At 36.5% G+C, this 18,629-nt stretch overlaps 1 protein-coding gene across 1 annotated transcript; it reads left to right on the forward strand.

Moving 5' to 3' along the window:
- On the forward strand, positions 1-8,169 carry LOC130430126 (uncharacterized). Its single transcript, XM_056759103.1, has 9 exons — positions 1-888; positions 1,390-1,698; positions 1,788-2,108; positions 2,204-2,323; positions 3,310-3,618; positions 4,137-4,445; positions 4,535-4,846; positions 5,370-5,684; positions 5,969-8,169. The coding sequence occupies exons 1-9, from the start codon at positions 831-833 to the stop codon at positions 6,088-6,090; spliced, it is 2,175 nt and encodes a 724-aa protein (XP_056615081.1). The 5' UTR covers positions 1-830; the 3' UTR covers positions 6,091-8,169.
- Positions 8,170-18,629: the final 10,460 nt, after the last annotated feature.

Raw genomic sequence — 18,629 nt, forward strand, 5'->3', positions numbered from 1 at the left:
GTGGCATGTAATGTATAAAGTAATTGTGATGAAGAAGGCAGTGAATTGACGAGGAGGAGGGACAAATTGTCCTTGTTAAGCAGTGTATTTATGGGTTTATTGATTTTGATATTTTGAGCATTGTTTTTTTTTATTTAGCTGAATACTTATGTGGATACTTACCTATTATGTTTGACTGTACCTGTTGAACAACTATGAAAGAAAAGTTAATATTATTTTAATGTTTAAAAACAGATTTATTTATATCACCAGAGAAAAAGCTTACTGTGGGCGTTTTTTATATCTCCCCTTTTCAAGGTGCAAGTAAGCAAACTGTAGCAGTCATAGTCCTGTCAGACCCATTTCACTATCAAGCTTTCCACTGTCTTTTCCCCCTGGTATTATAAAAGTATTTCTGATTCATTAGCAAGTCTACTGTTGTGTATTTTAACAACAAAGTTTTGACTTATCTTATGTGTTCCGAATGTGTTTTTTTATACTTTACTAGTATCACTCATTTAAACGGGAAGCTTTTTATATCTTGTATGTTCTACCTATTGTACCGTTCTGTCAATACATTCATCGTTTTCATTGTTAGCAAACAAACCACATCCATCCCCCACACTTTTGAAAAGCTTGCTACGCCCCTGCCTATGAACACATTGGTTTCTCTTTTACAGCCTGATATAAACGCACCATCGGCAACACCAGTAAACATGTGGTTTTGTTACTATAGTGTCTGTCCTGTCAGTCGGTACATCGTCGGTCGGTTCTATGTGAAGAAGGGAGTGAACTCAACGAGTTGATCAAAATCTTTACCAAATCATAATAATCATCATCTGGATTTATAAATGTACACCACGATGATGGAACTGTTGAAGTTTTTTATCATCTTGTTACGTTTAAACTGTAAGTTTGTTCATTTCAGCTTTTTTCATGATAGTTTGGTTTTACACTTTTTTTCAACGCCAACATTTTAAAGAGACGTTCTGCTTTTAAAGTCGTGAGCAAATCGTTACTGGTGTTTTTTTATATAAACATGAAGACATTTGTAGATCTTTTTCTTTTTACGCATTTTAGAAACGATATTGTCTAGTTATCTGATTTATGAATGACACAAACTAACAATTCTATGGAATGACGTATATGATATGCTACTGCTAACAGTGATGTATAAACAAACCCTTTTTGTCGCAAATGTGCTTTCTTTTAATGTATTCATGTATATCTGTACCGAAATAAATGCACATTGTGTCAGTTATCATAACCTATAGTATATTTGGCTTAATAATGAAGGAAAACTATGTTCAGATTAAAATGTTTTTATTATTATATAAATTCTCAAAAGCTCCAGTAACTCACACGTCTTTGTTTATTGTTGTATTACAATAACTCTCTCTCTCTCTGGAGGTGTGTTTGGTGAGTCTGTGTACGTGCTGGAGGGAAATCCTGTCTGTCTCCACACTAATGTTACTGACACACAGGAAGTTTATCTGATGTGGTCGTTCAGAAGTTCTATTATCGCTAAATTGGATGGAGCGACTCAGGAAATCTCACTGTATGATGTTGATGAAGGGATATTTGAAGACAGACTGCAGTTGGACAACCGGACTGGATCTCTCACCATCAATGACATCAGAACCAAACACTCTGGACTTTATCAACTAAAGATCATCAGCGACCAGACATCAATAAAAACCTTCACTCTTACTGTACAGGGTGAGTTCAAGACAAAAGTCACCAAAGTGACAATTTATTCGTCTTATACCCTCAGGAAAATCTAAAAAATGCTAATGTTTGTGTTCCAGATGTATTCTTTGCTGGTCTAGAAAACAAGAGAGAAGGAGATTCAGTGACTCTAAACACTGGATGGACAGAAATGAACAAACACAATCTATTGGTGTGGATGTTTGGACCTTTAAATCCTGACGTTCATCTTGCAGAAATCAGAATAAACACTTATAACATCACGTATGGTTTTGATGAGAGATACACAGACAGAGTTCATCTGAATCATGAGTCTGGATCTCTGACCATCAGAGATCTCAAACCTACAGACACGGGAGTTTATCAACTACAGATCACCAACAACAAAGAGACCATATACAGGAGATTCAACGTGTTTGTTGGTAAGATTTTAGCATTTGTAATATTTGCATTAATAACTGTCCGGGATAACAACGGTAAAAGTAGCTGTCAGTCATTAATGTCTGTTTCTCTTTAGGCAGCGCAGAACCGGGACCCTCCTCGGGGTTCATAGTTCTGATTTGTGCTGCTGTCCTGCTGCCTCTGCTGGGAATTCTGGTTGTGTTTTACTATCGTCAAAAATACTCAAATCTCAAAGGTAATTGATGATTTTTTTTATATTATGTTTTTTGTACATTAAGTTGTTATTTTATACATTGTACATTAAGTTGTTATTTTATATATTTAATAAGTTGTTTATTTAATTTTTAGGCTAATCCTTATACTTTATTATTTTCCACAATCATTTAATTCATTATTTATTTATTTCACTTTTTGTTGAAAGGAGATTAAAGAAATCACTTGGGTATTGGTAGTTGTTGTAGTTAATATTATTTTGTTTCTATCGTAGTTCATGTTTATGTAAGAGTAAAAATGAGAACATTCTATCTTGTTTGGAATGGTTTGCTGTACAATATATTTTTTTTATCATTGCCTTTGCTTTTTTGGCCGTAAAACAAATCCTAAATTAAGGGGTGTAATTACATCGGATTACAGTTTACTATAGAGCATTTTATTATACGCGAGCATGCCTGACCCCCAGTTAACTTCCAGTGTGTGTTTGGCTAGTGTCTAACAATATTATTAACTATTTACTGGTTATTAAAATTTTTGTTAAAATTGTTTTTATTTCACTGTATACTATTTATATAAAAAAAAGTTGAATTTTGTTGTATTTTCATTTTATTAAATAAACAATTTGTTGAATGGGTCCTATAGTTCGATCACATTTAAAGAAACGGTTCACCTTGGTATAGCAGTCTAAATTCAAAATATTGTAGAGAAAAGTAACACTTTTTCTTGGTTTCTTTTGATTGTTATCAGAAATTATCTACAGGCGCTCTATTGTTTGTGAATGTGTACCGGAAGTTAATTTGGGGTCACAAAAGTGTGCATGCGCAGTAACCTTTGTTTTTCTGTTAAAATGAAACCTTCTACACAAATAAATCTATAATGGGTGATACAATTTTGTCAGTGTGTAGTAACTTGCAGAAACTCAAGAAATTTAATCCAGACTGAGTCCCAATAAAATAAAATGTAACTATGAAAGTGTTTCTCTTTGTTCTCTGTATTTGTGTGAGACAGATGAAATGAAGACCGTGTCAGTGATGGAGGGAAATTCTGCTAAACTAACAACTGGAATCTCTGAAACACAAAGTGATCAAGAGATAATCTGGAGGTTTGCAGCCAAAGTCATAGCTCGGTTTCAGAAAAAAAAGGATAATGTTTCTTATAGCGATGATGAGAGATTCAGAAACAAACTTCATCTGAACCCTGAGACTGGAGATCTCACCATCAATGACATAAAAATCCCAATCTCTGGAGATTATCATCTGGTGATCACCAACAGAACCAAAATCTCCAAATCTAAGAGGTTCAAGGTTGTTGTGCGAGGTGAGGGGTTTCAGTGTTTTAATACAATAAATGATGTAAGGAATGTTGGAGTCATGTGGGAACCAACGAAACCCTGAAGTTAAATCTGAAGTTTATCTGACCAGCTGATATGTTGATTTTAAATCCCCTCAAGAGATTTTTAACCACAATCTCCTTTCTCTCATTGTAAGGATTGTGAAGAGTTCATGGCTATAGTACTTTCGTTCCCCAACTTGATTTTCAGAAAAAAAATATCTCATCCTGTGATTTTTGGAGGGGATCTTGTCCATAAAAGTGTCGCAGATGTGTTTAGCCAAACAGGTGTCATGGACATTCATTTATTTTGCATATATTTTGATGTGAAGTCCTATAGAATGGGAATCATATAAAGACATTTTATTCGATCAAGCTATCAAACTTAAATCTTTTTTATAAATTTAAACAAAAACCAAAAGCTGACTTTTCACTCAAAGTTTCTCATATCAATCTCTTCACAAATCGATATGTCTTTGTTTGTGTTTGTGTTATTTGATATGAAGTGGACACACTGAAGGTCACAGAAGGAGAGACTGTCATACTACAGACCGGCGTTTCTCAACTACAGAACGATGAGAAGATCCGGTGGAGATATGGACCTAAAGAAACCATCATAGCTGCAATCGATGGAAGAAACAAAGAGAAGTCATTCAACACTAATGATGAAGAATTCAAACGCAGAATTCATCTGAATGATCAGACAGGATCTCTCACCATCACAAACATTAAAGTTAGAGACGCTGGAGGATACGAGCTACACATCAAGAGCAGAAACACAACATCATATAAGAGGTTCAATGTTCTCGTCTGGTGTGAGTACATCAAATCTGTTTCAAGCAGTAGTGAAATAAAGATCAATGTGAGATGTTAAATAGTGTTCCGTTTTATTCTGTTCATGTAGTTAACACATTAAAACACACAGCGGGCGATTCTGTTACTTTAAAAACTGAGATCAGCGAGCTGCAGGCTGACGCTCGGATTCTGTGGACGTTTGGAGATAAAAACACCACCATCGCTGAAATCAACCGAGCCAGTGGTCACGTGTCTGTGTATGACGGTAATGACGAGAGATTCAGAGACCGACTGAAACTGAACGAAGAGAAAGGAGATCTGACCATCACAAACATCAGCAGAGGACATTCAGAGTTCTACAATCTACAGATCACAACCAGCGCGGAGAACGTGTGCAAGAGATTCATGCTCATCGCAAACGGTAAATTAAACCTTTAACTGTGATTGGTGAAGAAATTAGTTGGTTCAATTTAAAATAACAGAATTTTTATTTTACTTAAAAAAAATAAGATAAAAACAAATAACCTGGTTGCTTTAAGATGTTGAGTTAATAAAACTTAAAAATATTAGTAATACAGTCATATAAGTTGAAATTTACTCAACATTTTAAGGCAAGCTGGTTATTTGACTACTACCATAGTTGGCAATACATATTGCATCTTTTGTTGTTCTGTTGAACACACAGTGAGATATTTTGAAGAATTTAGGAACACAAACAGTTCTTGGGCACCTTTGACTACCATATATTTTGTCCTACTATGGGAAACAATGATGTCATAAAATTGAAAATTGACAATATTCTTCCAAATATCTTTCTCTGTGTTCATCAGAATAAAGTAGTATATACAGATATGAAAGGACATGAGGGTGCGCAAATGACACAGCCCTGGTAATTTTTTATGTTTTAATGTTTTCATGTTCTGTATATTTGTGATGAAATGAAGAGAAACTGGAGTCAGTGATGGAGGGAGATTCAGTGACACTACAACCTGATGATGCTGACATACAGAGAGTTCATGTGATGATGCTGTGGATGTTTGGACCGGATGATAATCTCATAGCTAAGGCTGATAAAAGACAGAAGATTCTTTATGATGGTGCTGACGGGAGATTTAAAGGGAAACTAGATCTTAACAAGGATAGCGGATCTCTCACCATCTCAAACATCAACACTAAACACGCTGGACTTTATAAACTACAGATCATCAGCAACACACAGACCAAATACAAGAGATTCACTGTTACTGTTACTGTTCGAGGTGAGATGTTTATCTTTTTGCAGGAATATCTCTGGAATGAATGCACAACAAATAGTTAAATTGTAATTGATGAATAGATTACTTATTACTTCATACATATTTTCTTTATTGCAATTTAAATAAGTTCATGCAGATCTTTCTGTTATGTAATAGCGCATTTTATTAAGCGAACTATTCTGCCTTAAAGCTATTTTTGACATTATGCAATTTACAGGTGTCAGTCGATTGTTTATAGTTTTATATTTTGCAACATCAGAACTATAATTTGTCTTGTTTTCTCACAGGTAGTAGAGAGAGAGACTGCTCTCAAGATTCACAGACTGAATTCTTTTATCTCCAGTATAAACCTCACATCAGCAATAGTATGTGTTTTCTTTGTTATGCCAACACTATTAGAAATGAATAAATCGAGCATTATTTGTTGTTTTCTAAACATTTAAGGCTTTGTTCACACTGCACAGAATCTGATGTTTCAGATAGTGTTCATTCAGCAAAATGTGAAAAGGTTAGGCCGTGTTCACACTTCTTTTTTGAAGCTGCTAGTGTCTGTTTTACATTATAATCCTATGGAGTCAACCGTGTTTTTAAGTGTTTTATCTTGAATACCTATGAGTAGTATTGAACACTTTGTATTTTCGAAAGTATTTCGTTTGATCACATTTGAAAATCACTGAAAAAAAGACAGCTTTACGATTGTTTCTGAAAACATACAGCGCATGCGTGTGGAGGGGTAGGCTGAACCAAAGCACGTGCGCACCCATTGGCAAAGAAACACAGACATCAGTTTCACTCACTGCATGTGGTTCATGTCCGGCATCTTTTACAGGGTGTCCGCGGAGCCTTAAAATGTCTTAAATTCCATAATGTCCTAAAGGCCTTAATTAGCATTAAAATGTCTTAAATCTGCGTTTCCAAGGTCTTAGAAATGCAGTCGAACCGGCATCGTAAAGAAGATTTTATTGTCGTTTAAAATCATATTAGTCTATTTGTCACGCAGAACAAAATAGGCGGAACCAAATAACACGTTCACAGGGGTTCGTTGGTTGAGTGGACTGGACATTATCACATGAGCTGTGTCCCAATTCAGGGGCACATCCTTTAAGGGCGCGGACTCAAAAACGAGGACTTGGTTTCAAAGCACGCTGCCTCAAAAGTCCAAGAAGCAAACTGAAATGAGATTTCCTATTTGAATGATATTTTCTTTTGAGAATATGACACGTTTATGTACATTAATACAGCCCAACAGTATATAATGAATCAACCTTAAAAATTCTAAAAACATAATACTGCACCAATAATTGTAATTATCAACATCAAAGATAATTTTACAATACTGAAATTGACCGTTTTTGTGAATTACATACTTTTATTTAACTAAAGTTTTGATAGATTATTAAAAAATTTCAAGCCTTTAAAGGCACGCAATGAATCTCGTGAGAGCCAAAGCTGTGAAGGATACATTCGTTCTATGCTTAAAAACCCACAGTAATTAGGTTGCATTTTGGGCTGCTTTTGAAGCAACCTTTATATCGGGACAGCATTACCAGCGTTCAGTCACGCTGCTGTGACGTAATCTGCCTTAAAATTCAGCCTTCAAAGAACTCAGCCCCTGAATTGGGACACAGCCATGGAGAAAAGTTTGAGCATCAGCTAGCCATGGGGAAGTGCAAATTTGTTGCTTTGAAATTGGTCTTAAATTTCATTCTGCAAGGTATTAAAAAGGTCATATAAAGTCTTAAATCGCTGGGACGGCTCCATATCAGTTTCAAACAATCACCAAATCCGGCGTGTATCTAAGCTGCCTTCGTGCACAAATGCTATTGAACATCGCCGCATGCTATTTGTAACCACAAAGCTGCAAGCTTTTTTTACTAAAAACTTTTTACTTTTTTTCTTGTCGAAAAAGAAGTCAAGAGTGAATATGGCCTTATACTGCATTCTGTCATTATTAACTTATCTTAATAACATTATATGAATGAGTGTTGGGATTGTATGCATTTTTCAGTGGAAAGGGACTTTATTGCTATTGTCCGAATATTTTTTGTACAATGTATATTTCCAGAAGCCTATATTGATGATATTTGTCACTGCATGTTTTGTATTAATGATCACTAAGTTTAGTACTGAAATGGTTCTCACAAACTCATTTACAAACTCATTGACTTATTTGATACTTTTTCTGATAATAACATGAACATAACTTGCACCGTATGCATTATTATTACAGTTATAATACAATACACATGGCACAGTGTAGACACATTGCACAATGTAATGCATAATATGCACAATTTTTCAAAATATTTGTACACAAAATACAGATGGTGCTCAGAAGCAGGTCAGTGTTCAGTGAAACGTGTGAGGAAACGTTCTCAGATCAGTGTCTGTATCAGGTGCAATAAATGTACTATTTATACTATTAATACATTTACTGATCTGGACACGTGTGCATGTTGTTTATTATTATTACTTAATATATGTGTTAGTAGTGTGATGTTTTTATGTATCTTCTTTGATTGATTGATTAATTCTTGCTTATTTGATGGGTGTACACATATATGTGAAATCGTGGAAGTCAGTTTTACACGTCCAACCACCAGACAGCGCTGCAGTGTGATCTGCGTTAGGAGACACAGCAGGACTGCTCACTATAACATGATGGATGATGCTGTGAAAAATCAGGATGATAGAGCTGAACACACACAACACTATCTACATGTTATTCCTGTCGTGAACATAGTTTCGGTTGGATTATAAAAGAGAAGATCTGTCAGTGTTTTTGTTACTCTGAGTTCGTAATGGTTCAGTTTTCTGAGAGCTCAGTATTTATTTAGCAGACAGATGCTGCAAACACATTTAAATATTGTAATTCTTCTTTCTTTACTTCTATCTGTTTATTCTTAACCAAACAACTGGATTTAAACATTTACATTTAGTCATTTAGCATACGCTTTTATCCAAAGCAACTTACAAGTTGGGTAAACAATGGAAGCAATTGGGTCAACATTAGGAAAAAAGCATAAATGCAATAAAAAAATCATTTCTGCCAGAAAGACTCAAGAGGCGAGAATACTTGACAATGAACATTAATTAGACAACTGATCAGCGACAAGGTGCGAATATGATAAAATATATATTTCTTTGGCGTAAGCCCCGTCCATAGCTCGCATCCAGAGGGTCAAGAATTCCTGCACTTCCTGCCTGATGATGAAGGCAGGGGTGCAGCCAACCCCCCTTGGGTTAATAGGCAGGGCCCAACCTGATGGTGTTGGGAAGGATGGGGGTGAATATCGCCTGCTTCAACTGCGAACGCAAACAAAGGGTAAGTGGTGATCTTATACACTCCGTGTTAGATGACCATTGGTTTGGTCTCTCCGTAGTAAGTGACGTAAGATTGAGTAGAGTCTTCCTGGCAGAACTTGGGCTGAAGCTTACGTTTCTGCCAGAAAGACTCAAGAGGCTAGAATACTTGGCCATGAACGTTTATTAGACAACTGATCAGCAACATGGTGCGAATATGGTAAAATATATACAGGTGCTGGTCATATTATTAGAATATAATCAAAAAGTTAATTTATTTCACTAATTCCATTCAAAAAGTGAAACTTGTATAATGAATACATTCATTCCACACAGACTGATATATTTCAAGCGTTTATTTCTTTTAATTTTGATGATTGTAACTGACAACTAATGAAAACCCCAAATTCAGTATCTCAGAAAATGGTTCAATATTGAAGACACCTGGTGCAACACTCGTATCAGCTAATGAACTCCAAACACCTGCAAAGGCCTTTAAAAGGTCTCTCAGTCTAGTTCTGTAGGCTACACAGTCATGGGGAAGACTGCTGACTTGACAGTTGTCCAGAAGACGACCATTGACACCTTGCACAAGGAGGGCAAGACACAAAAGGTCAAGACACAAACGTTCATTGCAAAAGAGGCTTGCTGTTCACAGAGCTCTGTGTCCAAGCACTTTAATAGAGAGGCGAAGGGAAGGAAAAGATCATCATCTTGTAGAACTACTCAAACAGCAATAAATCTCATCATGTTTTTGACCCTGCGGTCGCTATAGACAGTAATTTTGAATGTCTTGAGTTTGGCGTCTTTGTGATGGTGAGAGATGCAGTTTGATCCAACTTAAATCTGTCTCTGAATCTCCCATCATCTCTTCCTTCATATAAACTGACATAACTGTTTCCTCTGGTGGTTTAAGCAATGAAATATCATCGAGATCAAAACATCCACTTGATTCCCTGTTTCCATAATGTTCAGTGAGATTCACACCACAGCCAAAACACTTCGTTTTACCAGGTGTGGCTAAATATTTGTCAAAGTCGGTGGTACGAAATTTAAGAGCGTCATCCTTAACAATCATATAAACAAAATGTCTAAATGAAACGTACGTGTTTTAGTAAAGGATAAAATGTTCCAATAGGAATTTTCTTAATCGGAAATAATCTGCCATAAATGGGAGAGATATTGCGTTAACATGTCATCAGGGATGACATGGAATGCACCGAAAATCCGTCCGTCAAAATGTTGCGCCTCGCCCCTCAGAATTCAGTTTCACTTTCACGTCATGTCAGCTCGCTCTTAAGCATCTGTGCTCTGCAGCCCACGCGGACGCTCCACTCACATTCATCCTCAGTGATTTAGTTTCATTAAAATATTAAAAAGTATCCGTGCAGAAGTGGGAAATATCTTAAATCCGAGGTGTCTGGAACGCAGCGTATGCAGGTGTATGATGTTGGGAGTGAACCCAACGAGCTGTTCAATATCTTCATCATCAACATCTCGAATTCTCTACACCATTAAGATGAAAAGCTTGCTGATTTTCGTCATCTTGTTCCATTTGAACGGTAAGTTTGATTATTTCACAGCAGCCAATATTGTGCATCAGAAAAAAAACTTGTGTGTGCCACATTTATTGTCATAGTATGTACAAAAACCAGACACTGTGTATCACTAACGCTATGCAGAAAGGCAGGGCTGATGAATAATATACTCAGGCAGGTTCACCACATTACCATAAAACGGTGTACAATATAGCTACATTACATTCGGGATCTGCAACAAAATCATCATAACCCACCATCAAATACACATTTTGCCGGACTACATTTACATCACATGTCGTTCAAATGTGTCCGCTGTGTACGCAACAATTGCAGATATTAGAAGAGATTTATTTTGCAGAATTCAACACGTACCAATTTCCTCTTCGATCCGTTAGTTTTCTTCTTTTGCTGCTATGGTAGCACATAGAACCGTACATAGGAAAGTTATGAAATTTGGCACACAGATAGAGTTCATCACTTACATTAACTATAGAGGGTATGCACGTGTCGTCATGCGAGTCACGCCGAAAGACTGAATGCGGCAGTGTTTTCAGTTATCTGCCCTCTGTTTCGAACGGAATAAAGTTGTTGTGCGATTGATTGTACAGACAGATTGGGCACAAAATACCATACCATAATAATGTTACCCACCTACATTCTACACTGTGCTAGAACCATTTACATTTAGTCATTTGGCAGACGCTTTTATCCAAAGCGACTTACAGTGCACTTATTACAGGGACAATCCCCATGGAGCAACATGGAGTAAAGTGTCTTGCTCAAGGTCACACTGGTGGTGGCTGCTGGGATCGAACCAGCAACCTTTTGATTTACCAGTTCAGTGGTTTGAACCCACTAGACCACCATCTCCACAAAAAAAAACGAAATGATTTTTTTCTCTGAAAAAGAGCAGCTGCAGCTTTTGATGAGCAAGTGGTAGAGAGTGGTAATGAACCAAAACTCTAATGATGCAGGGAAGACCCAAGGCATAAGAGAGCTAAACAGCTGCTTAGGGCCCCCAAGAGCACATGAGATGACAGCTTGATTTTATACTGATCCATTTTCTCACAGCGGGCCGGAAATGTTGAACAACAGATGGTATCCCTGGACAGGGTTGTGACAGTACCTCGTCTTCGGGTTTTGCAAAATCGATCATCAATTGTTGACAGAAATCACAAAGACCGGGAAGCCAAGTTTCAAGGGTTTCATTTATTTTATTCGTTTGAACAAGTCAAAGAGAGACATACAGAGTTCATCTGAAGATGTCCAACGAATACACATCTGACTCCATCTTTTATACATTGTTGTCAAGTTGTTATCACAGTTATAATCATATCATGTTTTACCGGACATCACCTTCTACCAACCAGGTTTTACATGACATCACTTATTCTTATTAGTCCATCCAGGGTTTGTTTTAACAACTCAATATCGTGGGTTTTGTTTTGGGTCTTCACTTAAATAAAATATTTTTTATAACCGTAGCCTGCCTGGGTTCTGTTATTCCGTTCAGTGACATTCGCACATTAAATTAGCAAAAAGTGTGGTTTGAAAGTGTTTATAGGTTGTGGTTAGCCCATTAAAACAAAATCATCTTTGAAAATAGTTCAATGCATTTAACTAAGTCTAATGTTTTTCTCATTTTGACAAGGTCTACAACCTTTGTTTACAGTAAGTCCCTGTGTGGTCTGTGCTAAAGATTTAAAGAGATCGTTCACCTCAAATTGACAACACAGGGTTTTTAACAGGATCTATTTACAGAAATGCAATATAATATACAAAGCTACTTCTTCAGAGGTGTATAAAGACCTTATGTAATGAAACGTTATGTTTGTAAAACCTTATAATGAGCTATTTACATCTACATACAGAGCGGGGCCTCCATGCATTGAATTCGCCGCCATTTTGTACAGAAGCCCGACACGGACAAACAGCTCTACAACGAGTGTTTCATTTCCCCTGTAAAACGCGCTCTTGCTCTCTCCAGTTTTAGCGTCAACGGCTCTCGCTCTATCTCTCTCGCATCTGGACGTGTACAATATTAAAGCGCTTCCAGATAAACAATGACTCTCAAAACTGCGCCATCCGTCACACAGCTAATATTACAACAATTACATAATTTCTTGGTTCTAACAAACAGAAAAACAATGTTACTCACATACTGATCCGAATCTAATCAAATCATCTCCTCTGGGGTAATTTTTAAACAATCTTTCTCTCCAACATCTCTCTGCTGGAAAGTATCTCCATAGATTTCTATGAGTATCGCCGCTAAAGTATGTCGGTCCTAACGCTTGAAAGTCTTCTGGAAAGTCAATATTTAATAAAATATTTAATAAAATATAAACGCAGGTCCTAGCTCCACCTGACTTTCATCCCATACTTCCTTTTTATACTTTAAATCCACATACCTTTTATTTTAAGTCATAAATAAGACATCGCTCTCTCTACAGATAGTGCCCGCTCGATCTCTTCCCTGCGTCAACATGAGAAGACGGGCTGTGTCAGTCGACGACATCTTTTTGTTCTGTAGTGGCCACCGTCGTGTTTGAACCAAGATATCCATTGCAAGTCTATAATACACCACTAGTGGCCGCTGTAAATCAAAAACTGTGTCTTTAACACTACTGTGTCTTGACAGGCAAAGCTTGTATATGCTAACTAAGCAAACAATTGATCTTAAGACAGAAAACAAGACAAGAAAACAATAAAAGACAAATAAGATTAAACGTTTAAGGCTATATCTAGTGACGTGTTGTAATGAGGAATTGTCTGGCCATTGTCCTCCCTTTTTGGGACCACCATCAGTCTGATTAAGAGCCAGATAGACCTTTGGATTCCTCGAGTATATTAAAAACATTAATACATCAGTTTTTATCTAGTACTTTTTCAACGTAAATTTTAATTGAAAGAGCCCATTTTCAAATGACATGGTTTATTGTTTTATTACATACAGTAATACAGGTGAAATGTCTGTTTGTGTGTTCAGGTGTGTTTGGTGAGTCCGTGTCCATTCTGGAGGGAAATCCTGTCTGTCTCCACACTAATGTTACTGAGATACAGAAAGTTTATCTGATGTGGTCTTACACAAGTGAAATAATCGCTAAATTGGATGGAGCGACTCAGGAAATCTCACTGTATGATGTTGATGAAGGGATATTTGAAGACAGACTGCAGTTGGACAACCAAACTGGATCTCTCACCATCAATGACATCAGAACCAAACACTCTGGACTTTATCAACTAAAGATCATCAGCAATCAAACCTTAACCAAGACGTTCAGTCTTACTGTCCAACGTGAGGACTACAATTTACCCATTTGCTGTCTGTGGTTTAAATATCTCTGTGTTATAATGTTCTGAATGTTTGTGTTCCAGATGTGTTCTTAGCTGATCTAGAAAACAAGAGAGAAGGAGATTCAGTGACTCTAAACACTGGATGGACAGAAATGAAGAAACACAATCTAATGGTGTGGATGTTTGGACCTTTAAATCCAGACGTTCTTCTTGCAGAAATCAGAATAAACACTTATAACATCACGTATGGTTTTAATGAGAGATACACAGACAGAGTTCATCTGAATCATGACTCTGGATCTCTGACCATCAGAGATCTCAAACCTACAGACACGGGAGTTTATCAACTACAGATCACCAACAACAAAGAGACCATATACAGAGATTCAACGTGTTTGTTGGTAAGATTAAGAAGATTCATAGCTTTATTATCACAAATTTGATGATATCTCAAGTTTTTGTGTGTTTATGAAAAGCTTTTTTATGTATAGCACTTCTAATATTTGCATGAATGATTTTCTTGGATAATTACAGAAAAACTAACTCTCAGTCATGTCTGTCTCTCTTTAGCCGATGTAGAACCGGGTCTGTTAATGTGGCATAATGTGGCGATTGGTTTGACTGTTGTGTTGATTGTGGCTGGAGCTCTGGCCGGGATTTACTTTCGCTACAAATATTCAAAGCTCAAAGGTAATTGATTTAGTGGACAGAAATTTTTTCTAAAGATCCATTTTATGAAACAAAAGTATTTATTTTGTGTAATGGTTAAAAGTATCTTCCATTTTCACAGCCATTTCATTGAATTATTATTTATAGTGTAGAACTTTAGGGGCGGTGTAAGGCATCTCATATTGTGATCTGAATACTGATATTTTTTACTATACAAAAAAGTCAGTGTATAGTATCCATTGTGGAAATAGGTGTAGAAATTGAATTGTCTGTTTGTTAAAGTGTCTGTTTTCTCTCTGTATTTGTGTGATACAGATGAAATGAACACTGTGTCTGTGAGGGAGGGGAATTCTGTCAAACTTACAACTGGAATCTCTAAAATACAAACGAATCAGAAAATAGTCTGGAGGTATGGAGCCGAAGAGATCGCTCGATTCCAGAAGACCAATGATAGTACGCCTTCATATAGTCATGATAAGAAATTCAAAAACAAACTTCACTTGAACCCTGAGACTGGAAATCTCAAAATCAATGACATCAAAATCACAATCTCTGGAGATTATCATCTAGAGATCACCAGAAGAACCAAAATTACCAGATCTAAGAAATTCAAGGTTGTGGTTCGAGGTGAGAAACTGACATGTTTGTGACATTTGTCTTTCTCGTCAATACATATATATATATGATATATTTTTTATATTTATATTAGGGATGCACCGATGTATCGGCCGCCGATATTAATCGGTCGATATTGGATTAATTAATATAAATGAATTAAGGTTTATTAGGGCTCTTTGATTTTCATGAAGCGGAAGACAAAGATGGAACGTAGCAAACACGCCAGTTAACAGTTAATGAAATTTTAATTGTGCTATGAATAGCGCTAATAATTATTAAGATGCTGTTTAAATATGCAATCTGCTTGTTCTGCATGTGAATGATTAGTGTGGTCTTCTGTAATTTACTGTAGTGGACATTTTAGCATCTGGTGGATCATGCGAACACATTTAAACTGAATCAGGGCTGCTCTAAAAGAGTTTACCTCAGGTGCATTTTACCATTTTATTTGAGTGAAGCTGCTGTCAAACTTTGCGGCAAGCCATCAAAATCAAAGTAAGTCGTCAAAATAAAAGGCCAGTTAACATCATCACAAACCAGCTACTAAGAATGTACAAAACTAGTAATTAAATTTAACTAGACTTAAAACAGCAATTAAAACATAATATGTAAGAAACTGGTTCATTTTAATATAGTTGTAAATCACAAAAAATCACAGAATCCAGAAAAATGAAAACGGTAAAAATGGAATTTAGAAAAAAATTCAAACAGATTTCAGAGGTCCCTGGTTTATCAATTAACTGCATGGAGGCAGTGAGTTAGATGTCATGTTGTCTTATCGTATTTTTATCTTAACTTGCATTTTCATTTAGCCACATGTACAGTTGTGCTTCTATTAAAAAGTTTAATGGATCCGATTCATGTTCAGGAAAAAAATTTAATGCAGAAAAACTAGTAAATGTTTTTATAGTACTTTATGCAATTGACCCATATCGGTATCGGAAATGGCCAATAGTTGTTTGTTAAAATTGGCCAAAAAAATCCTATCGGTGCATCCGTAAATTATATATATATATATATATATATATATATATATATATATATATATATATACATAAATATATCAAGATTATGTATTCAGAATGTTTTATATATTATGTGAGATGATTTCATGTAGAAAATAGCAATTCACAAAAATGACTACCTGGGTTTTCACATTTCCATACAAATAGATTTAAACAATGTTGAAGTCTGTGAGCCGTGAGGTTAAAAGTGATTGTGTGAACTCAATCTGAACCACAATGTGAGTAACACAAAAACGTACAAATATTAGAAAAGCAACAATGCAGCAAGCAAAAGCAGATCGTACAAAAATTTGACTCTTTTTGACTGATTTTGACAATTCTGTAAAATGAAAATCTGTCAAATTACAGATCGCATGAATTCATGTGAATTGAGATTTTGTTGATTTAGGCCACGTTCACGACAACGTCAACAAAGTTATCAAAAAGATCTGCTGTTACAGGGTCCGGGAAAACTCATCAATATGCTGTATTATGCATGCCAGGCCAGTGGATGACGATGATGCACTCTAAACAACTAAGCACATGCGCACATACGCATACCCTGTTTAAAGATAAAAGCACTTTCATACACTTTGCATGTATGTGTGCTTAAACTGGTGTTCATATACAGGTCATTGAATAATTTGAATATCCTGCAAGTTCATTTATTTCACTAATGCCACTTGCACGATATTCTAATTATTTAAGTTTCACCTGTAAATACTACGTCTTAACTGGATGTATTGCTGCAGTAAATCAAACATTTTTTGCTGGAGAAATGATAATAATAGATCGCGTGGCACAAACATGCAGCACGCGGCCGCCATTATTGTTTGGGTAATACGCACGCCTACTAAATTAACACTTAATACGCATGCGTATGAAAACGCTGTCTTCAGAGTTTTCCCCTGAACTTCTTTTCCAAAAACATGCACTTTGAGACCTTTTTTTAAAAGTATGCGTTTGCAGTCCCCCAAAACAGCATAATGTTTCGCGTTTTTATTTAAAAACGGTCTCATAGCTGTTGCTGGTTTTATTTGATTATTTACATTACAGTTCATTTATTCATTTGGCAGACACTTTTATCCAAAGCGACTCACATTGCATTGCATTGCATTTAGTATGTACAATCCATGGGATCAAACTCATGACCTTGGCATTGCTAGCGCCTTGCTCTTTCCACTGAGCTACAGGAAAATATTCAAGCTTTCATCTTAGACTCTTTATCCAGAAGCTGTTCTTGAATATGTGTAACGTGTGGTTCTTAACTTGAAGAATTTGAATGTTGTAATCCTTCTCTTCATTACTCAACATGTCTTTATGTTGTGTTTGGCTGTGTTAAGAAGCGGAAGCACGGAAGCCCAGAGAAGGAGAGACTGTTAAATTAGAGACCGGCATTTCTCATCTACGGAGCGATGAGAAGATCCAGTGGAGATTTAAACCTAAAGTGTCAAGACATTTAAAGACTTGTTTTTGCTCAAAACAAGGTAAGCGTTTAGCCATCATGTCACCTGTGGCAGGAACCTGTTTCTAGAAGACATCAGACGTAATCCAGGAGTAACTACATTAAAGATTAAAAACATTTGTTAAACCGTGATTTTACAACCTGAGCACTGTGCTGCTTCACACCAACCGCACATCTCCTTTGTCAATCATTCCTATGCAAAGCACTTTGAATTACCTTAGTGTATGAATTGTGCTATAGACAGTAAATAACCTTCTCTTTCTTTGCCTAAAGATACCATCATAGCCGAATTCAACAAAAATGGTAAACAACTCCTTGAGAGATTTAAGAATGGCAGTCAGATAAGTAATCTCATCATCGCAAACATCAGATCTTCAGACGCTGGAGAATACGAGCTACACATCAAGACCAAAACCACAACATTATATAAGACGTTCCACATTATTGTCGTGTGTGAGTACATCAAATCTGTTTGAGCAGTAGTGATCAATGTGAGATATCCAATAATATTCCCCTGTTTTTTTTTCTTCATTTAGCAAACACATTAGAACACACAGTGGGTGATTCTGTTATTCTCAAAACGGACATCGTCCAGCTGCAGGCTGACGCTCAGGTTCTGTGGACTTTTGGGAAAAAGAACACCACAATCGCTGAAATCAATAGAGTCTGTGATCGCGAGTATGAATATGATGGTAATGATGAGAGATTCCGAGACAGACTGAAACTGAACAAACAGAACGGAGATCTGACCATCACGAACATCAGCAGAGGACATTCAGAAGTCTACAAACTACAGATCACCAGAGGCTCAGTCAAGACGTATAAAAAAATCATGCTAAAAGTACACGGTGACGCCGGTGGGTTACTAGAATCTTTGACTGTGATTGGTTGTTAAAAATGGTCAGATGTTCTAATGTTTTGTTTATTTGTGATGAAATGAAGAGAAACTGGAGTCGGTGAGTAAGGGAGGGTCAGTCACACTCCAACCTGATGATGCTGATGCTACCACACAGAGAGATCATGTGATGATGCTGTGGATGTTTGGACCGGA

Source organism: Triplophysa dalaica, chromosome 10 (genome assembly GCF_015846415.1).
Source record: "Triplophysa dalaica isolate WHDGS20190420 chromosome 10, ASM1584641v1, whole genome shotgun sequence".
NCBI lineage: Eukaryota > Metazoa > Chordata > Actinopteri > Cypriniformes > Nemacheilidae > Triplophysa > Triplophysa dalaica.

Coding starts and splice junctions, on each gene's coding strand:
- LOC130430126 (XM_056759103.1), top strand. CDS start 831: ATGTACACCACGATGATGGAACTGTTGAAGTTTTTTATCATCTTGTTA. Junction 2,324..3,309: donor AAAATACTCAAATCTCAAAG/GTAATTGATGAT, acceptor TGTGTGAGACAG/ATGAAATGAAGACCGTGTCA. Junction 3,619..4,136: donor GTTCAAGGTTGTTGTGCGAG/GTGAGGGGTTTC, acceptor TTTGATATGAAG/TGGACACACTGAAGGTCACA.